Source organism: Tenrec ecaudatus, chromosome 13, assembly GCF_050624435.1.
Source record: "Tenrec ecaudatus isolate mTenEca1 chromosome 13, mTenEca1.hap1, whole genome shotgun sequence".
NCBI lineage: Eukaryota > Metazoa > Chordata > Mammalia > Afrosoricida > Tenrecidae > Tenrec > Tenrec ecaudatus.
Genome location: NC_134542.1, coordinates 10,533,722 through 10,561,148, shown reverse-complemented (window position 1 = coordinate 10,561,148; position 27,427 = coordinate 10,533,722). Strand labels below are relative to the sequence as shown.

General features: G+C 47.3%; 1 protein-coding gene across 1 annotated transcript in view; it reads left to right on the top strand.

The window, feature by feature from the left end:
• DAW1 (dynein assembly factor with WD repeats 1) overlaps positions 1 to 22,871 on the top strand; it is a 34,034-nt gene extending 11,163 nt beyond the window's left edge. Inside the window, exons 6-12 of the mRNA XM_075529976.1 lie at positions 3,866 to 3,973; positions 6,690 to 6,796; positions 11,024 to 11,126; positions 12,621 to 12,735; positions 17,722 to 17,798; positions 20,466 to 20,628; positions 22,716 to 22,871. Of these exons, the coding sequence (XP_075386091.1) occupies positions 3,866 to 3,973; positions 6,690 to 6,796; positions 11,024 to 11,126; positions 12,621 to 12,735; positions 17,722 to 17,798; positions 20,466 to 20,628; positions 22,716 to 22,750 (708 nt within the window). The 3' untranslated portion in view covers positions 22,751 to 22,871. The remainder of the gene's footprint in view (positions 1 to 3,865; positions 3,974 to 6,689; positions 6,797 to 11,023; positions 11,127 to 12,620; positions 12,736 to 17,721; positions 17,799 to 20,465; positions 20,629 to 22,715) is intronic.
• Positions 22,872 to 27,427: the final 4,556 nt, after the last annotated feature.

Below are 27,427 nucleotides of genomic sequence, written 5' to 3'. Positions count from 1 at the left end.
ATGGTCCGCCCACCGGGCATCTTAGCTCAACGTGAACCTGCGCGTTTCGTCTTCACTGCCTCGTCTTCAGGGAGACGCAGTGGGAGTTATGAAGTGACTGAAATAGCGTCTAAGATAACTTAACAATATATATATCGTCATGTAAAATATTTCTGCTGATTGTTTTCATGCTATCTTTGGCATTCAAGTTTGCATAAATAGCCCCAGACTCTAAATAGCTCTCCCCTTTGGGAAGTCCTTGCCCTTGGCCAATTCTGCGTTACATACGATAGCAATTAGCGAGCTAATTGGCACCCTAGGAAACGAGTAATAGCCTTTAAAAAGAAGCCGGCTGCTTCTCGTTTTTAGGAGTAAATTTTATTTCGATCATCCCTCAACCTCTGGATAGACTCAGCCAACAGCAGCTTCAGGCATTTGGCACCTGAAGGGTGGGGTTCACTATACTTGAGCCAGTCTCCTCCCTCCCTTGGCAAGTATTGGCATAGTCATGTCTCCTAACAAGCCTAAGAACTCACTCACTGCCCTCCGGTCGGTGCCGACTCATAGCGACCCTAGAGGGCAGGGGAGAACTGGCCCTGGGGGTTTCCAAGATGGTGATTGTTCACAGGTGTAGAAAACCTTGCCTGTCCTCCATGGAGCAGCTGGGGGTATCGAACTGCATATCCGGAGGTTTGCAGCCCCACGTGTGACCACTCCACCATCAGTGCTCCACACCCTTGGCAGTCGCAGTGCTAATACTTGATGCTGGATCACAGAGAGCTTCAGGGACTTGCGAAGGGCAGCAGAAAGAGATGGCCCCTCATCCTCCTGGAGTGCCCAGAGGGATTTTTAAAAGAATTCCTTTATTCAGCAACTCTAGGAAGACAGTTGTGCTTTTCATGTGCAGGAGCAGCATCCATCCAGTCCAGGTGGACTTCGTGTGAAGCCATGGCCTCGGCACCCAGGTGGCTCCGACACGCTTCTCACTCTCTGGGGACTAGCAGTCCAGTAGAGGGAGAAGGACGTCAACACCTGCAAGGCATTGCAGGAATTCTGGGCCGGGTGTTTAGTGAGGGCACAAGGGCAGAGGCCCAGGATCCTTGGGCGATAGGCGTTGTTGTGGAAAGACTTCACAGAGAAGGAGGTACAAGCATTGTAGGCAAAAGGGACAGCACGGGCCAAGGCCCAGTGGGGTGGCTAACCGTGGTGTGTGCTTGAAGAACCATGAGGCTCTTCTCAGCCAGTGCCGTGGCTTCCCCCCCACGCCCCCACCACACCATGTGATAGAATGTACAGTGTATGTTAATACAGACATCCAGCACTTTGGGGTCATCTGCCTGAGGCCCATAGCCCCGCTGAGTGCCAAGGGCATTCAAGCCTTGGTACAGTTGTTGCCCACCGAAGGCCAGAGCACAGGGTGTCCGTGACTGAAGTGGGAGAACCAGGGAAGGGTCTCATGATGAAATTAGGTAGAAATTTCCATGCCACCAAAGGAGCCCCGGTGGCGTTGTGGGCTACAATTTGAGCTGCTAAGTGCAAGCAAGAGCAGTAGTTCAAGTCCATCAGCTGCTCCAAGGGAGAGAGGCTGTCTGCTCTGGTGACCACGTACAGCTTTGAAGCCCCTGGGGGTCAGTTCTACTCGTTCCCTTAGAGTTTTATGAGCCGGAATGGGCTCGGTGGCCGTGGGTACTGTGGTTGTTTCATGCCATCCAGAGGCGGCGGCGGTGTAGTGGGCTGCCAGCAGAGTGGTTCAAACCCAGCAGCTGCTCCATGGGACACGGTGAGGTTCGGCAGCCCGGGCAAATGTAGGGAGCGTTTCTGCACTGTCCTGTGGGGCCATGATGCGTCAGAATCAAGGTGACAAGATGGCAGCGGGCTTTGCTTTGCTTCGTTTGGTAATGTGATATCCCGTCCTTATGAATCTGGGTTTTATCTGACAGACAGGCTGGTGCTGTTGAGGCCCTTCAGCCTCGGGCTGTTATGGTCCGTGTAGCCGCTGGGCTGCGTAAAGGAGCTGTGGGGGGTGGACAAGGTCTTCTTTCTGTCCCAGTGGTCAAAATGGTCTGTTGCAAGCCTGCTGAAGAGAGTGTGACAGATGTGAAAAGAGGAGGGCTTGGTCGTCAAGTAGATAGGGGCATGGGCCCCGGACTTGGGGCTGGGTGGACTGGCAGGGCCGCTCACCAATTCCCAAGCAAGAGGGGAGAGGCAGGTTTGGTTTGCGTGACTCTCAGGTCTTAGGCAGATGGAGGCTATCCATCTGAAAAGGGATCCCAACCTCTGGCAGTTGACTCTCTGGGGCTGGCTTTGAGAATTGAGGCCTAGGAAGGAAGCGTGGATGTATGAGTCGCTGGCATGCAGGTGGCAGTTGAATCCACTGGGCAATTGATCATCCCAGATGCAAGGAAGATTACGATGAGGGGAAGGTCAGGAACTTGGAAAGATGGAGAGCAGGAGCCATCCCTAGACATGAAACAGAGAAAGACAGCCGGAGATGAAAAGGAGAGTGCTGTCCAGGCTGTCAGGAAGGGAGAAAAGATCAGGAACTGAGAAGCCAGCAGGGCCAGATGCCAGGGAGCTTTCAGCGAGATGACTGACTGAGTCTCTGGGAATGGGCGTTTAGCCAGGGTGGTGGAATACAGTGGATTGGATAGTGGATTAGAAGAGTGAACTATATTGGAAATATATTGATGGCAGACTTTGTTTATTTTGGTTTGTAAATGGAGGGGAGGGGTAGTCAAGAGTGTGACATTGACCCAAGGGAAGATGTGTTTTTATGTGGGAGAAACTCAAGTTCATAGGCCACCGGGAAAGCTCTGGTCTAAGAGTAGGATGAGCTGGGGGCACCTCCTTTCCAGGAGTGCATGGCAGGTGAGGTTTAGGATGGATGAAGGGACAGCTCTTCATCAGACTGAAGGAAAGAAAAGTGAGGGCCAGGTGAGGATGACCCCCCTTCCCACCCACCCCCACCCCCTAGCCCCAGCCCTCACAGGCCAGTATTCTCAGGGGAGTAGTAAGTGGCCAGGTTATCTGCTGAGGACTAGGCAAAGAGAGGTCTTGGGCAAGAGTATGGAAGGGGAGAGTAGAGCGAAGCCAGCCAGAGACATGTTACTATCAGGAGTGCGACTCGTGTGAGCATAAAGACATGGCTGAGCAACAGCAGGAAGTGGGCTGTGCGGCTCGTGTGAGCTCTCCCAGCTGAGGGTGAGGCAGGCAGAGCGGAAGATTGGCTTCCATCCCAAGCTGATAAACGTTAATGTCAGAAGTGTGCATGAAGGGTGCACTTGAAAGATAGGAGCTAAGGGAGTCCAGGATGCTACGTGTAGAACAATTGGGCAGGGGAGAAGAAAGGGGCCCAGTGAGATGGACGATACACTGGGGGATGGCGTGGAAGAGACAAGGAAGCTGTGGCCAGGCTTGATGCAGTTGGAGTGGGACCTTCTAGAGAAGATAGGAGAAGGCCCAGGGGTGGCCACGGAAGGGATTACCGAAGCGAGTCCAGGGCACGAGTCAGGTGTGCTGGTAGGCCTATCTACATCTCCCCCTCCTCCCCAGACTCACAGCTGGGACTGAAAGCCAACAGTCATAGCCCGCGATGGGCGAAGGCGTGTTTGAAAGGACTGGACGGGCAGCAGTAAGGAGAGGGAGGCAGATAGCTCGGATCTTTTGTTTGGGTTTCTTCTCTGGCGTGGATGTGGCGGAGGGATCCAGCATCCCTCCACTCCTGGGCAGGGGGATGTGGGGCGGGCAGGCAGCTCATATGTGGTGTGTCATGCTCTGCGTGTCTACAAGGAACTAAACAAGGACTCTGCTACCGTAGTTGCGTCCTGTAAGACAAGCCATGCGAAACCCTGCTGTTTAACCCTTTCTTCTCTCTCCTGCACATTAGGTGTGCTTGTCATTTAACCCCCAAAGCACCTTGGTGGCCACGGGCAGCATGGATACGACAGCCAAGCTCTGGGATATTCAGACCGGAGAGGAAATGTTCACGTTGAGGGTAAGCCGCTCGGGTGGGCCACCTCTGGGGCTTTATCCGTCCACCGGTTGCTATTTAGGAGAATCCTGCTCTTGATGTTACTTTTTTGCATACAAAAATAACCTCAGAGTGCTCCCTGGAAGCCCTTGGATTTCCGATTGCAACACCAGCGAGTCCCAGCTGGTTGAGCAGATTGCCATAAGACCCGGACCTAACATCCCGGGAAGCTGACAGGCCCTTCCTTTAGACTCACTTGAGTTGGTCAAACACATGATAACGCGGTGCCCTCACCATCTACCTGACTCTTGTTGGAAGGGGACGAACTGTGAACCATTTCAGCCCATTTGTTTAAGGAGCAACAGTTAAGAGTCTTATTGTTTCTTCAAGTGTCCGATGAAGTTTTAGTCTGAAATGCCAAGGGGGCGGAGGCCGTAGGTGAGAAGGTCAAAGGGCACGGCCCCGCAGACCAAGTGCAGCTAGGGAAGCTACAGAGAGCTGGGACTCACCATCACCACGCTCCCTGCCTCCTTCCTTGCCATCCCACCCCCACCCAAATTCCCAGAGCAGAAGCGAGTGCCAACCCTTGGCTGGGTATTCCACATTTTTCTTCTCCCTCCAGTGTTCTCGACGGATTCAGAAAACTAGAGCCCCTTCCTCAGAACACCCTTTCAAAGAAAGTCCAACCATAGGCTAAGCGGAGAGAAAAGGCACCCCGTTTAATTGAAGTTCACCCCACCCCCGCCAAAGAGAATACTAGGCATTATCCTCCGTCAATCCTGGTGCTGAGCATTACTATTAAAAGGACATTCTTATTACATTGTGGTTCCCATGTTGGGCTGCAATGTTCAAGGTCTGCAGTTCAAAACCACCAACCTCTCTAAGGGGGAAAGGTGGGGTGTTTTTTACCCCCATAAGGAGTTATAGTTTCACTCAGTGGGGTTTCCCCATTGAGTCCTTCTGGGGTGGCCAATGAAGGGGGTTGTGTGTTTCAAATGGACAATCTAAAGATGTAAGGCCTTATCATTTGATCTCCCTTTTGACCCATTTTAAGTTTTTAAATATATATATATTTAAATCATTTTATTAGGGACTCATACAACTCTTATCACAATCCATACATACATTAATTGCATAAAGCACATTTGTACATTCATTGCCCTCATCATTCTCAAAATATTTGCTCTCCACCTAAGCCCCTGGCATCAGCTCCTCATTTTTTCCCCTCCCTCCCCCATGAACCCTTAGTTTTTAAATATTTTAAGCTTTCTTTTTGATTGGGGTTTTTCCCTATGTTTTGTTTACAGTCCTTGTTGTTGAGTTTTATTTGTGTTGTTTTTGTTTGCTTCTTGTCTGCATTTTCTGTCATTTTCTCTATAAGAAGCCCAGGATAGGTAGATCTGTAGAGACAATAGTAACTGGATTAATAATTGCCTAGAGACATAGAAGGGGCGGTTGGGGGAAAGGGGAGCTAACGATAATGAGCACAAGAAGAAAATGTTCTGGAATTGATTGTGGTGTTGCGTGCACACATCTTAATGTGATCGGCAAATCAAATTGTATGGTATGTGAAGTTTAGCCCAATAAAAACATAATTGGAAAATAACAACAGTTACAGTCTCAGAAACTCACAGGGGCTAGTTCTACCCTGTCCTGTAAGGTCACTGGGAGGCAACTCCATGGTAGTGAGTTTGTGTGTGTGCACGTGCGTGTGGGTGTGCATTATATTACCCCTTTCTTCCAGTAAATATAAAGGAACAAAGCCCCATGAACACCCGAAGCTTCAAACTAGCCTCATTCTGCTGACTGACCTTGCCTAAGAGCGTTTGAAGGCAGTCTTGTGGTCTGTGCCCACTGCCACCAGGTTAGAACGAGGGTTCAATCACATGTAATTGTGGTCATTTGGAACCAATCAGAAAACGACTGTGTCATGAGGTTAATTTACTAAGATCCGTAGGGAAAATGGGAATTTAGTCCCCCCCCCCCCCCCCGTGGTTCCTGTCACCAGGGGATCTGCAGTAGCAAGGGGCTTCCTCCCACTCTCAGCCACTGGCTGACCCATCAGTGCTAGACTCTTAACTTGGTGGAAGGGAGGTCCACGGCTGGTCTTTCATTTACCTGTTTCATAGACAATGTCAACCTTTACAAATTCCCTCCACCTTTTTATATATTTTTAAGGTAGCCAGTTGACTCCTTAAGCTGTTTTCCTTTACCTCACTCTCTGCCATCAAGTCCATGCTGACTTATAGCGATCCTCTGTGGGTTCCCGAGACTATAACTGTTTACAGGAGTAGAAGGCTCAGACTTTCTCTGCTGCTGGTTGTTTCGAACTGCCGACCATAGGGATCACAGCCCAATGCTGAACCATAATGACACCAGGATTTCATTTTGGGGGCCTAGCATCCACTATCAGGAACCCTGGTGGGGCAGTAGTTAAGCACCCCAGTGCTAACTGAAAGGGCAGCAGAGAGACCTGCTTCCGGACAAATCCTCCGACTGGCTGATCCTGCAGAGTGGAGATGTTTCTCCCGAGGATCAGCTGGTGGTTTCAAAGTGCTGACCTTGCAGTTAGCAGCCTAATGCATTGCCCCACGTGCATTGGGATCTAGCCCTAGGCAACTACTAATCTACTTCCAGGCTCCACAGCGTTGCCTTTTCTTTTTGGTCATTTCCCTTTAGACTAAACTGTCATACACACACGGGCGGACAGATGTGCACAACAGGACTGCTCTCTTTCTAGGGACACTCGGCTGAAATCATCTCCTTGTCCTTCAACATGGCCGGAAGCAGGGTCATCACCGGCTCCTTTGATCACACCGTCTCCGTGTGGGATGCTGAGACTGGGAGGTAAGCACACTCTTCAGCCTGGACCAGGCCATTGAGAAGAAACTTGGTTATTTACTAGTTGAATCTGGAATCACCTATGTCTCAGGTTCTTTTGCTTCTGCACCCCATGGGGTCACTGTGAGTCAGAATCAATTAGATGGCTGCAAGTTTTTGGCGGGTGGGGGTGGGGGTGGGGAGTTACGTTCTATAGAAGTAGGAAGGCTTAAAAACATACATCAGGCATGCATGATTTTTTTTACATCATACCTTCATTAAGGGGTATTTCTTTTTTTCTTATTCTTACCCTTTTATTGGGATTTGAGTGGATGCTTACTGAATAAATTGGGTTTCCGTTCCACAGCGACAGACATTGTGGTTGGCGGCATGCATTACAATCCCCACAATGTCACCCTCGCCCTTCCCACATCCTCCCTGTGCTGATTGTGTCCACTCTTTCCCCTCTTCCTTCTGCCCTTCCAGCCTCTGACCTTGCCCTGAAGTGAATCAAATGCTACCCCTTCCCATCTCCTTGGGTGGATGGCTCTAAGGGGTGACCCCTCTCTAGTGTTAATTTTCACCCTCCAGGCCTTGTCCGAGAATTGGTTCCAAGTGTGAAAGGTGTGTAAGGGACATAGGTTTAACTGCCTCACTGTTTCATAGTTTCAAGTGTCTCACCGCTTAGAGGTTACTTCTGAACCACAATCATACATGTTTCTGAGGAATGTTTTTCAAGTTAGGACGTTATCCTCCAGGCTGGCAGTTTTCAATTACCTGCAGCTCCTCCAGAAAAAGACCGTGGGGGTTCTGTTCCCATAAAGAATGACAGTCTCGGCAATACCTCTTTGTTACATTACCCTTGATCATGCCCTACCAGGCCCCCCCCACCCTACTCACCACCAATTTGGATCACTTGTTGGTCCCTTGTTCCTGGGTTTGTTAACACCATTTCCTTTCTCCCCACCTACCCCTATCCCATGTCCCCCTGGAACTGTCGGGCCCATTGTTTTCTCCTCCAGATTGTTCAGCCAGCCTATCGTATTTAGACAGACCTGCAGAGATAATAACACGCACAAAAACAAGACAGAGCAAAACCAAGCAACAATATACAACAAAACAACAACAGCAACAACAAACTGCTGACAAAGAACAAAACAAAACACAAAGAAAGAAAAGCTTATAGTTAGTTTAAGGATCATTTATTGGCCTTTAGGAGTGGTTTCCAGTCCAGTCTGTTGGGGCACCACGCCCTAGCCTCAAAGTCCATCTTCACCCTTCCCTGGCAACCTTGCAGCTCCTTGCCTTGCTATTCCGCTGCACTCCCCCAGTGCTTTGCCTCGCTGAAACCCAGGTGGGGACGGATCATGATAGTGGGACAGGGGGAAAGTCAAGGGAAATAGAGGAAAGAGCTGGGAGGCAAAGGGAATTTATAGAGGTCTAGATAAAGACATGTAAGTATGCAAATATATTTATATATGAGGATGGGGAAATAGATCTATGTGCCTATATTTATAGATTTAGTATTAAGGTAGCAGAGTGGCATTGGACCTCCACTCAAGTACTCCCTCAATGCAAGAATACTTTCTTCTATTAAATTGGCATTCTATTATGCTCACCCTCCCGACATAACCACTGAAGACAAAGCAGGTGAATAACCTAATGTGGTGAAGAAAGCTGATGGTGCCCAGCTATCAAAAGATATAGCATCTGGGTCTTAAAGGCTTGAAGCTAAACAAGGGGCCATCTAGCTCAGAAGCAACAAAACCCACATGGAAGAAGCACACCAGCCTGCATGCTCATGAGGTACCAAAGGGATCAGTTATTAGGCATCAAAGAACAAAAAATAATATCATGTGTGCTCACCTCCATGATACAATGGTTGAAGCCAAATGGGTGCATAAGCAAATGTGGTGAAGAAAGCTGATGGTGCCCGGCAATCAAAATGTATAGCATCTGGGGTCTTAAAGGCTTGAAGGTAAATAAGTGGCCATCTAGCTCAGAAGCAACAAAGCCCACATGAAAGAAGTACACCAGCCTGTGCTATCACGAGGTGTCGAAGGGATCAGGTATAAGGTATCATCCGAACAAAATAATCTTACCATAGTGAATGAAGAGGGGGGTGTAGAGTGGAGACCCAAAGCCCATTTGTCAGCCACCGGAGAACCCCTTACAGAAGGGGCTAGGGGAGGAGATGAGCCAGTCAAGGAAGGTGCGATGTAGCACCGATGAAAAATACATCTTTCCTCTAATTCCTAAATGCTTCCTCCTCCCCCCACTATCATGATCCGAATTCTTCCTTGCAAGTCTGGCTAGACCAGACGATGTACACTGGTACAGATAGGACCTGGAAACAGGGAATCCAGGGCGCATGATACCTTCAGGACCAGGGTTGTGAATGGCGATACTGAAAGGGTAGAGGGAGAGTGGGCTGGAAAGAGGGAACCGATTACAAAGATCTACATGTGACCTCCTGGGGACGGACAACAGAAAAGGGGGTGAAGGGAGACGTTGGGCAGGGCAAGACATGACAAAATAGTAATTTATAAATTATCAAGGGCTCATGAGGAAGGGGGGAGTGGGGAGGAAGGGGAAAAAATGAGGACCTGATGCCAGGGGCTTAAGTGGAGAGCAAATGTTTTGAGAATGATGAGGGCAAATAATGCACAGATGTGCTTTACACAATTGATGTATGTGTGGATTGCGATAAAACGACTAAAAGGAAAAAAGTGACAGTCTCAGAAACCCGCAGGGGCAATTCTAGCCTGTCCTAGAGGGTTGCTGTGAGTTGGCCTTGACTGCATGGCAGTACGGGGAGGAAGAATGGCTATACAAAAGGTAAATGCCAGAGCCACCGAAAAGGAGAGTACCAGAAACAGCATGGTTTGATTGTTTGTTCTGTGCACTATATAATCAGTTCTTAGTGGCCTGTCATTGTGGAAGGCATATGGATATCACAAATACATAAAACTCATAGTTAATTTCCCAGATTTAATTTAATCCCAGGGCTGCGATTTCCTTTGTAACAATTTTTAGTTCTAGTTGCTAAGAAGTTAACCAAATGAGTCTATTTGTGTGCCAGAACTCCAACCAGCTTTCTGATGGAAGGGCTCTTGATCAGGGCTAATGACTGAAATGTAGGTAATAGGTAAGGGGAGAGAAGCCAGGGCTATTCAGGTGTTTGATTGGCACTCATTGGGTGCAAGAACCCTTCCAGAATTTCATCCCACCTTGCTTATTTGCTTTCTGAAGTGTGAGCTGTTCCATGTGATAGCCTTTGATGGGATGAAATTCTGCGTGTTTCTGTACTCTCACAAAGTGTCTCCGAAGAGTGCACGCTCTGCTGGGGTTGGGAGGAGTAGCTGAGTGGGCTCCTTGAGCTGTTCTCGTCAGCTCTATCATCAAGGACTTCATCTTAGCCACCTAGTGCTATCGCTACAGAAATACTCCACCCGGGAAGCCAGAAGTCTGACTCCAGGGGAAGGCTTGGTCTCTGCCAGCTCTGGGGACAGGCCCTTGTCTCCTTTCAGCACTCATAGACCCAACATTCCTTGGGGATTTCCATATGCCTTGGTATCAATCTTCTTCTGGGTCTAGGGGTGTCTCAGTGAAGTGGCCTAGGGCCTAAGAGTACCTACACCCCACTCCTGGCTCTTCTTTCTTGGTGGGAGGTGGTTCCTCCAATCGCTGGCCCCCTTTCTCTCCTTCTATCTTGTGTCACAGAGAAGGTGGTGCAGTTTCACCCCCACAAAGAACCCCCGCTTACACCAGCTCATGGTTACAACATGCGGCAGGTTGTCCAATTTCCCTTAATCCGTTTACAGCCGATTAGCTTATCTCATCAGCTCTCATCAGGGACGATCATTACACAATGTTACCTAAACCAGTGGATCATGGTTCAGTCAAATGGCACATAAATATATTTTGGGGGGGGCTTCAATCTAATACAGGACAGATACTTTTTTTGTATAAGCCAAAATTTAGCTTACCTTCCATTGATGTACTTGATCTCATGATCTGGGTACCTGTCAAGGAGCCCTGGTGGGATAGTGGTTGCATGTTGGGCTGCAATCTGCATGGTCAGCAGTTCAAAACCACCAGCAGCTCCTCAGGAAAAACACCAGGCTTTCTACTCCCATAAACAATGACAGTCTCAGAAACCCACAGGGGGTTGCCATGAGTCAACAATGACTTGATGTTCCTTACACCAAAGAAAGATGTCTTTGAGCTGCCTTGTGTTTTCTCATTTTGCAGGAAGGTGTATAATTTAATCGGGCACTGTGCTGAGATCAGCAGCGCCCTGTTCAACTGGGACTGCTCTCTAATATTAACCGGTTCCATGGACAAAACCTGCATGGTAAGCTACAGTCTGCCATCACTCTCTGACCCTCCATCTGTCCCCCTTCCTGCATCAGAGCATTGTAACATTCACACATTTTAAAGGTGCTGGAAGATGCGCATGAGGAGCCCTGGTGGGCTAGTGGTTACCCATGGGGCTGTAACCCACTTCTGAGATGCCTGAGAACTCCTTCCTGGAGAAGCTGGTCATCACCCGTCCCTAAGCTCCACAGGAAATTCTCTCCCAGCTTCTAATTTTCTTCCCTCTATCCAGCTACACGAAGGAGCCCTGGTGGCGTCGTGGTTACAAGATGGGCTGCTGGCCACACGGTCAGCAGTTCTAAACTACCAGCTGCTCCTTGGGGGTAAGATGGGGCTTGCTACTTCCATTAAGCGTTACAGTCTCAGAATCCCACAGGGACAGTTCTACCCCGTCCTGTAGGGTCTCTATGAGTCAGCATCACATCAACCCAATAGCAGCGAGTTTTGGTTTGGGAGCATGAACACACTCACTTAGCAATCCTGGTTGGTCATTGTCTTCGTTTCTAGTTTCTGACTTCCCAGATTGGCAGAAATGGAGGATCTAGCAAAGTTGTTTTCATGGACTCAAATTACTAAAAGGTCTTATTGCATAAGGCATATTCTTCTGCTGCTGCTGCTTTCTAAGCTTCTTTCTGTTCATTGATGAACCCTGATTTTTGAGAACCTCAAAGAGTCCTAACATACAGTCTCTTTGCCCCTAAGTTTCTGCACTCTTACAAGAAGGGGCTCATGAGCGCTCCTGTGCGGATACAGTTACAGGCAGGCCTCATTTTGTTGTATGTTGCTTCATTGCACTGAGCAGGCAGAGATGGTGTCCTTTGCAATTCAAGGCCTGGGGCAGCCTGGCACTGAGCGAGTCTACCCATGCCATCCCCCCCACCCCCACCCCCCAACAGCATGTGCCAACTTCATGTCTCTGTGTGGCATTTTGGTCCATCTCACACCACCTCTAGCTTTCTCATAAGGCTGCTGTACCCTTAATTGACTATAGTTGGGGGTAAACGTGACTTGTCTGCACCAGGACACTGAAACATTCACGGAACTTGCTTTATTGCAGTGCTCTGCAGTGGAACGCACACTGTCTCCAGGCTCTGTCTGTGTTTGATTTTGTGGCCAGTGTTTTGTACCTCCCCTGGAACCCTTATCATGGTGGCCTTGGTATAAAAATAGGACTTCTCCACCCCAATCCATAAAGCATGCCCTTTGAAGTTGTTTTGTGTCTTGGTTTTTAAATGAAATGGCTGACATACATAGACCCATTCAACCATCTGACTCGGCTGTGTGTCTGACAGAAAGGTATCTTGCTAGTTGGTTAGCTGTGGCCTGTGGCCATGAGCTGAGGCAAAAACCAAACACACCCAAGCCATGCATGTGATTTTGGCCAAGTTAGTCAGCCCGTCATAAAAAAGGCCATCTGCTCCCCTTTGCTCCCAGGCTGGATATCAGCATCTTTTCCTGTTTTAATTTGCAGCTGTGGGACGCTGAAAATGGAAAGTGTCTGGCAACCTTAACTGGCCACGATGATGAAATACTAGACAGCTGCTTTGATTTCACTGGCAAGTTTATCGCAATGGCATCGGCTGATGGTAGGTTGTCAGTTCATACATGTACTTATGGCGGCGGGGGGATAAGTAAGTGTGCTTTGCTTGATAAACATGGATAATTCTATCCTATGGGTCACCTCTCTGATTGATACGCAGCTATGGCGGCAACTATTTCTGCCTCATTTCTGGAGGATCTTTTCTACAGGTATTGTCAAAGATATTGCCTACAAAATTGTAGAGACCCTTAATTAAACAAAAATATCCCAAATTTCAAGTTACTGTTTCTCTACATATCCACCATCTAGGTCTTTCTGGGCCTAAGGCGTTGCTCACTGAGTAGCTTATTGACTTGTTGATGTTGATGTTTGCAGAAGAGTACATGTCGTAGACTGCTGCCTGCCGTAGAGTTTTGAGAGTCCAATAGTCATTATTATTGATTTTTACAGTTCAGTGGTTTGAATATATTAAAAAGAGGTTTGTGCAATCACCACCCCAAATGATCATAGAGCCCTTCCTTCATTGTTATTAGCTCCCCATTTCCCTCCAGACTTCCCTGCCATAGCCCTAAGAAAGGATTATTCTAGCTACGGTCTCTATCCATTTACCCTTACCTGGATGTCATATGAAGAAGCTAATGCAAAAGGCCCTGAACTACAATAGCAAACTAAAGCACAGGAAAATCTCAATCCCGAAGGAAGCAGAAAATAATAAAAAATGTTGGACGAATTAAAAATGTGTCAAAGGGGTAAACCCATGATAAGATGTTAAAATTTAACCCAACTAAATTTCATTAATTTACTTTCTGATGCTCTCTGTCAGAGGGCTTAATCTCTGTGGGGGCTCCGCAAATGGATTTGGGGCTTTCATTGCCATTCATGGTCTTGTGTAAACCAAGTGCTCAGAATTTTAAATCTACTATAAGTCTAATACAATTCCCTCCTCTGAGCTTGCATTTTGTCATGTATAATCTTGGTCTCACAAGCCCAATGGCCTTCTTTTATTTCCTCTATCTTCATTCTCTTTTGTTTCTTCTGATATAATGTTCTCAAAATTCCTGTAGGCCTCTCATTTATGTCATGGGCATCCACTTTGTTAGATACCAAGGTCCTCCCCAGATATAGACAGGGAAATGTATTTATTTCTGATGTTTGATGAGATGGGTGTGCATACCCATGAGTTACCTTATCCATTTCTTTTAAGATAACCCTGTGTGAAAGAATCATCTGAATCTTGGGTTCTTCTGAATGACCAGCAAAAGTTGTCTAATCACACACCTGCTTCTCTTTTGAGAATGACTTCCTGATAATAAATCTCCTAATTGTACCATCTTTAGCAGTTAGTGTAGGCAGATGATTTCCCAAATCACTGAATCTTGGTTCTATTTTGCTTCCCTTAATTTACCAGACTCCATTTGCATTTTACTATAAACAGTTAGAAGAAACAAAGCCATTTCTTCAACATTTAACATGGAAATCACTTCAGGTAAATATTCAACATCATCACTAGGAGTTCTGCTTTTCCTGTCACCGTAGGGCTCAATTCAGCTGCACTTACTGCCCCTGTAAAGCAAGGGCCTCCTTTCCTCTAGTTTCCACCAACACGGTTTTCCTTTCCTTCTGAGACCTCTACCACCAGTCCCCTTTACATTTATATTCCCATCAACACTCTGTCTTTGGCCACTTACGTATCCTCTAAGATGTGACACTGTGGGTCAACTATTGGACCTTTACTCCGGTTAAGATTTACAGTGTTAGAAACCCCAAGGAGCAGGTTTACCTTGTAACATTGACTCAAAAGCAGGGAGTAAAGATGATATTTCATTACCTTGATTCTTAGTTCTCCCTGATCTGTCACCACCGATCCTTTAACATCCATATCCATGCTTCCATCAACTATACATTTCAAGTGGTCTAGGCTTTTTCTGTCATGTGTGATACATTGAAGATCATCTTCTTAATGACTCTATATGGCCCTGCCCATTGTCTGGGTCATTTCCTTGCCATCAGGTATGCTGCTGCAGTGAATCTGTATCATATCCTTAACAGCTATAGATGACGGTACCCTATCTGTACTTCATCTCCTCGCTAATCATGATCCATATACTATATACCATCTCCTTTGTAACCATAGATCACACGGCACTATTTCTGAGACCTCACCTTGATAACCACATGTAACAATAAGCCATGTGTGTGCTCCACCTGGCTGAATTTCAGTTTGGTGCTATGCTCTCTGTTATCTCATGAATAACCAGAGATGATACTGTGCTATTTATGTTTCCCTCCTTTATAACCACACATGATGTAACAAGTTAGCTGCATGAAGAATATGAATAGTGCCGTGCTATATTTCTGTCAACTCTTTAATAACCGCGTATGATACTCATATTGTCATTGTCTTCATTGCCATGCACGACACTGAATTTATACCATCTCTTTGATTGCCTTTCATGATTCTATAACCTCAGGTCTTAAAATAAAACACATGACACTGTACGGTGTCTAGGTTATATTCCTCAGGACAACCTACTATGTGATATTATAAAATGACACCAAAATTCAAACCCACTCCTATCGAAGTTGTTTCTAACTCTTAGATGCTCTACAGGACAGAATAGAACTGCTCCTGCAGGGTTTCTGAGACTTTAAATCTTCATGGGAACAGCCAGTCTCATCTTTCTACCACAGAGCTGATGGTGAGTTTGAACTATTGACCTTGCAGTTAGCAGCAAGCCCACTGTACCAGCTGGGCTTTTGAGCTCATATATATTATACTATGCTTCTGTAATTCTCTGATGATGATGTGCGATGCCAAATATGCCTGCGCCTTCTGTCTTTAGACTGTGTTAGGTTATGTCATGTCTGTGTCGGCATCTTAAAATCATTTACAGTGTTTGCACCGAGTTCTCCTCTAACCATTAGCTCCCCAAAGACCATTTTAGATGCTATCCCATGTCTTCATTGTTTCCTCGATGAAAGCATATGATTCTCCACCGTTTCATCTCCTAGAAATCACATAGGACCCTGTATTAAAAGTGGGTCATCTTCTTTGGAAACATTTACACTGCAACTTTATGTATCATCTCCATAACAACCACTTGTGATACAATGCTAAGTCTCCATCCACCTGATCAATGTGTGGGGTGCTCTATGAAGAACCATTTTCTTGATGGCCCGTTAAGGTCCCCCTCCCTGACTCTGGCATACCATGTCACACACAGCACGCATCCTATCCTTCAAGACCACTGCTAAGGGTTGTCTTGTCTGTCACCAGCTTGCTCACTCTAGGCAGTGATTCTGTTTTTGCTAGAAAACAAACAATATATTTTTAAAATTTCTTTTTGTTTGGTCCTTGCTCATCCTTCCATTGTTAAAAATGACGATCTCATTCAATGGCTACATCTTTATATGCAATGCACATCCATTTTCTTTCTCACCAGGATTCCTGTAAAGGCTGAGGAGGGTTTTGTTTGTTTGTTTGTTTTTCTTTCTTGCTATGTTTATTCCTATTGAACTCACTCTCGTTTTGTCACAGGGTTTCAAACCACATTATTTTCTCTTTCCTAAGGTATTAAATATAGACTTGTGAAATTTAGAGTATCTATCTACCCAGAAGACTCCCTTGCATGTTATTAACAAACTCAACACCTGTTGATTGTTTTTCTTGAGGGATTTAGAAATATCCAACTATGTATCATGCTTTATATATTTAAGTCACGTTAATTCCAAAATAACAGTTTTTATCATCATGTCTACTTTCTCTTAAAGTTTACAGTAAAGATGGCAGTAAAGGTAAGTACAACTTTTATCAAGATATCTGGCTTTCTTCCAAATGAAGAGAAAATGCTTCACCTCTGTGTCATTTCACAATGTGCTTTCTGACAGCATCCTTCATCTGGTGAGGTGAACTTAACCTTGTTGTTTTTCTCTAACAGCAATTTCCCAACTGCCGTCTTCTTCTTTTTCTATTTTTATTTAAGTCATCCAATCCTTTAGTATAAGAAAAAGTATATGCTACTTCTTTCACTCAAATATCCATCCATCCAATGCTAATTTTTCATCTCTCAATTTGATGACAGTATTTGGATTTTCGGAGGTTTTTTTTGGTTCCCATGTGCTTGTCAGAGGAGTCTTGTTCATGCAGTGGTCACACATTGGGCTGCTAACTGCAAGTTAGCAGTTCAAAACCACCAGCTGCTTCAAGGGAGAAAGGCGGGGCTGTTCTCCTTCCATACAGAGTTATAGTTTTGGAAACTCACAGGGGGCAATTCTACTCAGTTGTAGAGGGTTGCTCTGAGATGACATTGACTTGATGGCAGTGAGTTTAATTTGCGCTTGTGCTTCTCATATACACTGGGGCGACTGCAGAGAACAGAACGTTCTGTGAGCTCTTAAAGACTTAGAGTTTCTGAGAGGACGGTGGAAGCTCAGTGGTAGAAGTCTTGCCTTCCACGTGAGAGACCTGGGTTCACTTTCCAGCCCATGCACCTCGTGAGCATCCCCTACTCATCTGCCTCTGTGATGCTGGGGTGCTGAATACGTTTCAGCAGAGCTTCCAGACTGAGGAAGAAAGGACTTGAGTGTCTGTCTGAAAACCAGCCAGTGAAAATCCTGTGGACCCCAGTGGTGAGATCCTGTTGTGCATGTGGTTACTGTGAATCCCCTGATTCAAGGGCAGCCAACAACTGCTCCTGAGTCATGGGTCAGTAGACTCACACCAGGCACATGATGCTGGCCCCACTGCTCTGTTCCCTCGGGAACTTATTTGGATTACTTTCTTTCTATTCAGAACTCCTTGTCGCCTCTCGTCAGATCAGGGCCAGAGAGGCTCTCCTGCATCCTGGGCCACTGGGTCCACCTCTCCTGTAATGTGACCAGCTCGTATTCAGGTTGCTGGCTCTCACCTTGAACAAGAAGACAGACTTAAGCACAAAGCTCACCCGTCAGTGCTTGGGATATTTATATAATCTCAAGTCTGTGCTTCAAAGTTCTGGATTCTGTATAAATAAAATGCATTCCTATTCCCAAGGAACAGCAAGAGTTTTCAGTGCTGATACGAGGAAATGCATCACTAAACTGGAAGGTCATGAAGGAGAAATCTCAAAGGTAAGTCACGTCCCTATTTGGAGCAGTTCATTTACTGTGGGGGAAAAAAGTCTAGGGTGCTTAGTATAATAGACCGATTGTTTAATTAATGCAGCCTCTTTGCTGGGACCGAGGTACTAAGGCTTGTTCAGTCTCCCCCCCCCCCCCTAGAAATCAGTTATGTGAAGACTCAAATTTTTAAGTGTGATCTCAAATGCAGTATGATACACGATTTCTAAAACCTTTAAAAAGGTATAAGACAGTATTCTCTTCAGCTGCCAGGGAAATATTTAATTAGCTGAAAGTACTTCTCAAAGCAATTTGAGGAGCTTATAAAGTATCTTTCTGGCCTTTCCTAAGCAGGTATTTCTAGTATGTAAACGTGGGCTGGGCAGCAAGTACAAAGCACGACAACGCCTCACTTAGCGACTATCTCATTATCTGGCAGCTTGCGTTTCTGACAACGCGAAACGATCTGCTAGCACTATTTTGTGTCCACATCTGGCAGTCCTGTCTGAGAGTAACCATTGCCAAGATGTGAGGCCAGAGCGACACTGTCAGTGATGGTGAAGGTCATGTCTCAACTTGGCTGGGCCATGATGCTCAGTGGTTTGGTTTCTGGTAATGATGCAGCTTGGCAGTTCATGTAATGAGTCGATTGTCCTCCATTTTGTGATCTGATATAATCATCCTTCCTTTTCACATGAAGCCTATTTCAAATAATGGCTTGGTGGTTTGAACCTAATCATGTTGGTGAGTGAGGAAAGGGTGTATTCTATACACTAGGTGAACCTGAGGTATTTTCTGGAAATATTTAGCATGTAAAGTATAAGGTTGCCCCTTTTCAAATGCTAGACCCACACTTTAGAATCCCTACCTTCATGTTATTAGGTGCTGCTGATTTGATTCCAACTCATGTTGGGATTGCTATTGGGTGACATTGGTTCTGGACCATGGTGACCCTATGCACAATAGGACAAACCGCTGCCTGGTCCTGAGCCATCCTCACAATTGTCCCCAGGCTTGAGCACTTTATCACAGCCACTGTGTCAGTCCATCTCATTGAGGGCCTTCCTCTTTGATCGCTACCCCTCTACTTTAAGCATGATGTCCTCCTCCAGGGACTGGCCTCTGCTGAGAACATGTGCAGGGTATGTGAGATGAAATCTCCCCATTCTTCCCTCTAAGGAGTATTCTGGCTGTACTTCCTCCAAGACAGATGTGTTTGTTTTCCTGGAAGTTCATGATGGTTTCAATATTCTTCGCCAGCACCAGAATTCAAATACATCAATAGTTCTTTGGTCTTCCTTATTCAATGTCCAACTTTCACATGCATATGAGGCCATTGGAAGTATCATGGCTTGTGTTAGGCACACCCGAGTCTCTTAAGTAACATCCTTGTTTTTCAAAACTTTAGAGAGGTCTTGTGCAGCAGATTTGCCAAATGTAATGTGCTTTTTGATATTTTGACTGATGCTGCCATGAGCATCAATTGTAGGTTTATGTAAGATGATATCTTTGTCAGCTTTCATCTTTTCTGCTTGTATCATGTGACCGGGTCAGTGGTGAGGAGCTGAGTTTTCATTACATTGAGTTGTAATCCATAACGGAGGCTGCAGTCTCGGCTCTCGTTGGCCTAACCATCACTTATCAATGAGGGGTCTTCATGGGAAATTTCCAATCCCCTTTTCTTCCTTTCTTGTATTTACTGTGAATTGGGTGATGGTTTACGGAGCAGATCAGTTTCTCATTCGTCCACACATACACATTTTGTTACAACTCATTGATTGCAATTCCCACAATGAAACCCCTCTTACCTCTTATCCCATTTGCTGTTTCTGTTACTCCTCCTCGCCCAATCCTTCCCTATTATCTTATAATTCCATTTCTTCCCTTCATATGACACAGATGTAATATCCTAATGCAGGTCGGGCATGGCATAGCAGTTCGAAAGAACTCAGCTTTGTTCTCACCCACCCCAGGGCCCAGTTCCCTGCACTCTCTGTGAAAGGGGTCAGGAGGCACTGGAAAGAAGACAGTGGGTGGGCACGTGACAGAGAGGTCCAGTCTTTATTCTTAGAATTGCGAAGAGTAGCACATTCCACTCTCTTGCCTACTTTCCGTTCTCTCCTGTGAATCCCTGCCAACGAGCCTTGGTGGTGGACCGGCTCCGCACTGGGCTGCTAACTACACGGTCAGAAGTTTGAAGTCACCAGCTGCTCTGAGGGATAAAGAGGAGGCTTTCTACGCCCATGACGAGTTAGAGGGGACAGCCACAGGGGCAGTTCTACCCTGGCCGCTTGGATCGCTGTGAGGCAGAATCGACTTGACGGCAGCGAGTTCGATGTCTTTTTTTAATCCCTACAATATTTATCCGATCATAAATGAACTATTTTTCGTGGAACTTCTCTGTGTGACAAGAAAAGCCAAACTGGGAAGGTGTTAGCCCCCTGGATGCTGATTAAAACTCTGCAGGGAATTGTCCCACGGATCCCCGCGGGGCATCGTTTGATGGTAGTTAAGCACTAGGCGGCTCACCCCAAAGTCGGTGGTTTCAGGCCACCTGCGGTTGTGCAGGAGAAACTAGACTGTCTGCTTGTCTAGAGGTGTGCGGGCTCGGGCTCCTCCCGCCAATCTGGGCGTCAGGACACTGCTGTCGCTGTTTTCTTCTTTCTTTCTCCTCGACAGATTTCTTTCAATCCTCAAGGGAACCGCCTGCTGACTGGCAGCTCCGACAAAACAGCGCGCATCTGGGATGCGCACACCGGCCAGTGCCTGCAGGTTCTGGAGGGGCACACAGACGAGATCTTCTCCTGCGCTTTCAACTACCGAGGCGACATCATCATCACAGGTGTGGGGGAAGCCAAACCCCTGGACCCCGTTTTCTTCTTAAGTCATCTGAACAAGTTGAACCAAAAAACTAGTTTGTCCCCGCCACCCACTGCCCTTGTTCCGGGGCTGCTGGCTCCTCTCGGCTGAGGCTCTTCTAGCTTCATTGCTTAATTGTAGTTGCATGGAGAACCGCAGGAGTGAGCCTTGCCATGTCCAGGGTGGTGCAGCGGGGAGGTCCCTGGCTGCCGGAGAAAACAAACCAACAAAATGACCAGTGAGTCTAACCTACCAGTCACCCACGGGAAAACAATGCTGCCGCCTGCAGCCTTGGGGACACCATGAGCTGGTCCTTTTCTGCTCTATAGGGTGACAGTGGTGGGAACGGATCAGATTTCAATGGGCTTGCTTTTCAATTTTGGACCCCTGAAAGTGACAGAGCCCTGGTTAGGCACTGGACAAACTACAAACTGCAAGGTTGGTGGTTCAAGCTCACCAGCCCCTTGGTGAAAGAATTCCCAGAAAACTTGTCTGCTCCTGTAAAGGTTTACAAAGCCTAGGGAAACTGAGGCAAGGTGGCTGTGGGTCATAATAGGCTTGAAGGCAGTGGGTGTCTTTTGGTTGGTTTTGTTTTTGACGTGAGAGGTGTATTAGGGCAATTGACTAGAAAAACAAAAGCAGCGATTCTCTACATATGTTTATATTATAATTTTATATCGAGAAGTCATCCCAGCCCAGTTCAACTCAACCTTGGCTAGCCTGAGGTCCCTGTCGGACTTAGGTACCATAGCTGCAGACAGAGGAAGCAGAAAGGTGAAGCAGAAGCAGGGAGATCACAGGTGGATAGGTGCAGAGTCGCAAGGGTCTAAGCATCAAGGCCAGTGGGGACATGGCAGGGCACAGCCAGCTCTTAGGATCAGCAGCCCACGTGGGCGGTCCCTGGAGGAAGACCTGGAATCCAAGCAAGGAGGGAGGGCAAAGAGCCAGAGCCAGAGCTTCCCAGTGCCCCTCTTATAGAAAGGCTCCCCCACCCCCCACAAGGAGGTATCATCAGCCTGGTTGACAGGTTGGACCTCACCCCTCCACCTTCATCCAGGTGGATGTTGACAGGTATTCTAACCACCATAGGAGCTGAGGTGAGCAGCAGCCAGGGCTTCTCCCGCCCAAGAGAGCCATTTCCAGAGATGGCAGCTGACTGTTGCCCCCTGATGGAATGTCTCATGGTTGCCACGGGATCTTGGGGAGGGTGGGCAGGGGGCTCATGAACACTGACTGGCTCTAAAGAAAATCATTGTGATGGGTGGAAGGTGCTGCTTCCTGACATGTGAACCCCTCAAAGCCGGAGCTGTTGGGAGCTAGGGCATTTCCTTTCAGCAGTGGGGAATGGGGGCAGAGACGGGGTGGTGGGGCAGCAGGGATACATGGAAGGGATAGAGGAGGCTGGGGCATTCTCAGGTCCCCTTCAGCCCCTAGATGCTGTGAGACCCGCTGTGCTGAAGACAACGGGGGCTTGCCCAACTTACCACCATCCGTGATCATGGGAAACAGAAGCCAAAACAAAGCTGCTTGGTCTACTGGGGGGGCTTATCTGGATCACCAATAATTGGCAGTGACCCCATCCCTGCTCCGCTGAGCCCATGAGAGACAGAATGTGGCAGAGTGTCCTCCTCTGCACACCTGACTCTGCCTCCCCCTACTGGAAGGAGTAAGGCCACAAATGGCTTTCCTGGTTAGTCTGGATACAGCCTTGGTTAAGATGTCCTTAGATCTGGGCTGGTCTTTCACCAAAACAGCCACACCCACTGCCTTTCAGGTGATTCTGAGCGTAATGACCCTGCATGGCAGAGCAGGACCACCCCGTTGGTTCTCCTCAGAAAGATTTCCAAGGCTGAAAAGCTTCATGGAAGCCGGCTGTCTCATCTTTCTCCCCTGCGGTGGCTGGCCGTGTGCACACCCTCACCTAGGAGTGTGCAGGCCAGTGCTTGACCCGCTGCACCAACAGGGAATTGGGGAGTGGCGGCAGGGACTCGGAAAATGCCAACTCGCGGACGAGAAGGTGAGGGGAGCACCTTGCCAGGAGGGATCATGTTGTGATCTTGGTTTCCTTAGGCAGCAAGGACAACACCTGTAGGATCTGGTGCTGACGGAGGGGAGGAACCAGTCCGGCACTCACTCCTGCTGTCTGGTCGCACTGATGGAGGCTGGGAACTTCAGAGAGAGCAAGCCACCTGCGTTCACACTTCATCTGCTGCACCGTTTCTTGAAGGTGGCTGTCTGCTCACCCTGCCCTTAGCTTCCCGTGTAGGGCGATTAAAACCAATGTCGTTCTGTAATTGTGTCATTGCACGGGGAGGGGAGGAAACCTCGCGGTGTTTCCGCACATGCCACGGTGTCTGCTGCTGGCTTGAGCGATTCTGAAGAGATCTGCACGGCATCACGACGCCCGGTCTCCTGGAATCTATTTGGAAGATTGCTATTCTTTCTGAGACATTCAGTTTGGGGAGAAAATGCTTCGGGGATTGGCCATCTCTATTCACGGTTTTCCAGGAAGGTGGTATTTTCAGTCAACTCCTACGCACAGAGAAGCTGGACAGTAAGTAACAAAGACCAGGGAAGAGTTGAGGTGCTGGTGGGGAATATGGAGACTATCAAGGGCAGCTAGAAGAGTGAACAAATCTGTCTTAAAAGAAGCACAACTAGAAGGCTCCTTAGAATAACGAGAAGGAGACTTCGTCTCACATCCTTTGGACATGGCGTCAGGAGAGACCAGTCCCTGGAAAAGGACACCTGGCGTGGCAAAGTAGAGGGTCAGCAAGAAAAGAGGATGCTCCTGGAAACTATAGCCCTGGGCACCTTTCAGGTCTGGAATTGAGCTCACCTCTGGTCTCAGTTGTCAGTCACACAATAGACCTCTAGGAGGAACAATAACACTAGGGGTATACATTCTCCTGGAGAGAATCAACCAGTGACATCCTAAGTGTGTCACTCTGGGTAGACTAGAGAAGCAAATTCATAAACATACCTATGTATATAAGGGAGAGGTTTATATACAAGAGGAATTGAACAACCAACCCAGTCCAGTCCAAGGCCATAGCTCTGATATTAACCCCATATGTCTGATATCAATCTATAAAGTCTTCTTGGGACTCACGAAAAACATGCAATGAAGCCAAAGTCAGGACAATCACAAGCCACTGGGTAGAAAGTCTTTGGGTCCAGTGACGCTATACGCATCTCAGTGCTGGCAGGGGTCTACACGTGGCTTCTCTGATTTCTGAGGTCTGGTTGCGTCCCTGGGGCTTGTCTTCTGTAATTGTCTCCCAGGAGTAGCAAGAGAGAGAGGTGTCTTCTGCCTCCAAGGAGGAAGTACCAGATTTCCCAGCATTCTCAGGAGCAGGCCATGCCCACACAGAAGTCTCATTGGCTATCTCCAGATTGATAGCCTAGACTCCACCCCTACACTCTTAATCCTTAAATTGACACCAGATTAGGTGGCCACCACACTAAGGGAAGCATTTACCCAAGGGCAGTGTTCAGAAGGGTTAGGAAAGGAGGAATAGAAACAGGAAAGGCATGGGGTATGTGATCGTACATTGAAGGAGGTGGGGGTGGGGACTGCACTATCAAGCACCATGCCACACACTGCTGAAGCAATCAAGGATTGCATTTTTTAAAAGGCAATGTTAGTGGAAAGCCAAACTTTCCCCTCCTTGCCCTCTTAAAAGCTGGACAAGGTGTGGCTGTGTTTTCCAAGGGCAGACACCTGCACGCTGTCCTAGGTGCCCTCGCACTTCAGCAGGTGGCACTGTTTGCCTTTGGACAGGTAAGTTCTTGCTTTTCTTGGAACTGGAGCTTCCAGAGCACAAAGCGTACACTTTCTGTGGCCCCGTGCCCTGGACCAGCGAGAGTGCTGTGCTCATCACGGTGCAAAGGCGACGATGGCATGGTTACCGCCCACGGCCGTCGGCATATCTGGGCCACGTCTCAGATCCCAGCAGTCGTGACACTCCGTGGCAACATTCCCCACCTCTTGGTGAGGACAAAGACCAGCAAGATGGATAAGGGAAAGTTCCGTTTTCCTCCATCGGCACCTTCCGTTGGAAGCTGTGGAATGAGCAGTTCCTTTTTTATGGCACCGGAAATGCTCCCAAGAAAGTAACGTCCAACGCTGTCTTTCAGAGTTCTCCTCCAGACTCTCCCCCCCCCCCCCGTGTCTTAACTTCAATGAATTGTGAGTATTTTCAGTGTTATTATCTTAGCAGAGCCACAGCACGGCAGAAAGTCAATGCGACTTATGCTTAGCAGTCAAAGATGTGGTTAAGTGCTAACTGAAAGATTGGTGGCAATCAGCTGCTTCAAAGATTCCAGCTTAGGGAGCCTGGGGGGCAGCTCTACTCAGTCCTCAGGGTTGACTGACGCGGGCGTGGTATACATAAATATTTTCATGCTTAAGGTAAAAAATGAATCCAGGACCAAATAAAGAAAGATTGCTCCTTCATAACCAAGAAAAGCCATCTGCTGTCACTTCCTTCTAGCCTCAGTTCAAGGTGTGAGGAAGGAGAGTTGGGTGTACAGAGGGGAAAATAAATTCGGAGGCAGCCTCTGATTGGCAAGTGTTCTGCAAAGGTGAGAGCTTTGGGAGTGGGGAGACTGGCCAATTATTAGACTATTAGACTCGAATAGGTCTTCAGGCACATGTGACAGTCCTTGAGGGCTTTAAAGGAGCCCTCAGGTGCTGTGGATCGAGCACGAGGCTGTTAAACCCAAGGTCATTGGTACAAACTCAGCCAGAGCTCCATAGGAGAAGGGCGAGGCTGTCTCAGAAAGCTTATGGAGCAGCCCCACTCTCCTCTGTAGGCCTGCTATGGGTCAGAGTCTGGTTTGGTGACAAGGGCAGCTTAGGGACATTTCAAAAGGGGGAGGACTGTCCAGTGTTGCAGGGAAAGCATTGCTATGATCACCCATCTCCTGGAACAAAGGAGGGCCAGTGAGTGCTTTCTTGTCCTGTAATTGCCCAAATGGTCCTTCTGGGGGATTTAGCTGGGCTGCCAGGGCAGGCACTTTCTCATGGGTGACAGTGTTTAGAGGATCAAAAAAAGGACCCAGGAGTCAGACGGCCTCTTTCAATATCCTGCTCCACCACCTCTTGCTGAGGGTCCTTGACAATGACTGAGCCACACCATGACTCAGTTTTTCCATCTACAAAATGGAATGATCATAGTATAGGGGGTTCTGTGAGGATTAAATAAGGTCATAAAACCTAACAATATACAGTAATCAGTTAGTGGTATTAATATTATCTAAGAGGAGACATAGGGGCTCAATCATAAAAGCTCAGCTGCCAGCAGAAGGTCATTGATGGTTCTAACCCAACGGCCAAGACTCCAAGAGAGAGAGAGAGAGAGAGAGAGAGAGAGAGAGAGAGAGAGAGAGAGAGAGAGAGAGAGAAAATACGCTCCCATAAATCCCATAAAGATGACTGTTTAGGAAACCCCATGGGGGCAGTCATGCATGTCAGAATCAACTCAACAGCACACAACAGCATTATTAATGGATGAGCTTCAGTGACTTAGATTCAAATGGACTGAAGAGCTGAGAAAGAATGCGCACCTTCAAAGGAAATGCTCTCATGCCTCTATTTTGGTTTGGGACATGACTGTAATAGACAAACACCATCCATTTCTTCTCCTAGAAAACAGGGACTCAAATGCACTGAATATTGTAAGGACCCGTGTCATCCCTTTCAGGGATGGGATTACCATTTTGACTCAACAAAATTCATGTGTTGGTTGTGGCTCCACATCTGCTAGAGTTTCAGTATTGTTGCCTCCCTGGCAAAGCCTCACACTTCTCCATCAGATGTGAAGTCTCTGCCAGTCTGCCCAGCTGTGGAAGCTATTGATGGGGAAGAAGAGGTAAATATTCATTCAGTGGAATTGCAAAACACATCCTAGAACATTCCTACCAGATCATGAGACAATACAAAGTTTTCTCTTCTTTTTTAAAAAGATCATCTTATTGGTGGCTCTTACAGCTCTATGACAATTCATGAATCAATTGTATGAAGCATATTTGTCCATATGTTGCCATCATTATTTTCTAAACATTTACATTCTATTTGAGCCCTTGGTATCAGCTCCTCTTTTTACCCTCCCTCCAAGACTCCCATTCTAGTGAAACAATCAGGAGTTTATCAAATCCTTCTGTGGCAGTTACATAATCTCCTGTCAACTTGCGAAGGAGTGGGGTTTAGCCTGTCAATCAGGTCATAGCCAATGAGGCCTCTGTATGGACATGGCCTTCTCCAAAGGATTCTGGGAACTCCTCTCCTCTTCTCTGGAGGTGAGATACACAGAGGCTCTCTGTGCTTCATTCTCCTGCTGACAAGACACATTGAGCTATGCTGATGAAACCCGAGCTCTGGAGCTAAAGGAGCCATGTGGAGATCCATGCCAGCATGAAGATGCATCCATCACTATAAGACTTTCGACTCTCTGGCCTGTGATCTTCTCTGTGTCCTTGCATGGGCTGTGGGAGTCTGAAGAGGAATTTACAGACTGGTGTAGGACATATGGGTTAATATCAGATTTAGGGACTTGATCTGGACTGGGCTGGGGGGTTTTCTTAATATACTATTACTTTTGTCTATTAAGCACTTTCTTACACACACATGAGTGTCTATGAATTTGTTTCTCTAGTCTACCCAGATGAACACACCTTCAAACAAAACAACAAAGCTGGAAACAGAAAATCCTCCCCTGGCTGTTGTTCTGATGTACTTCCTCTTGTAATCATCCATCTTGGAGAAGTTGACAGACAGC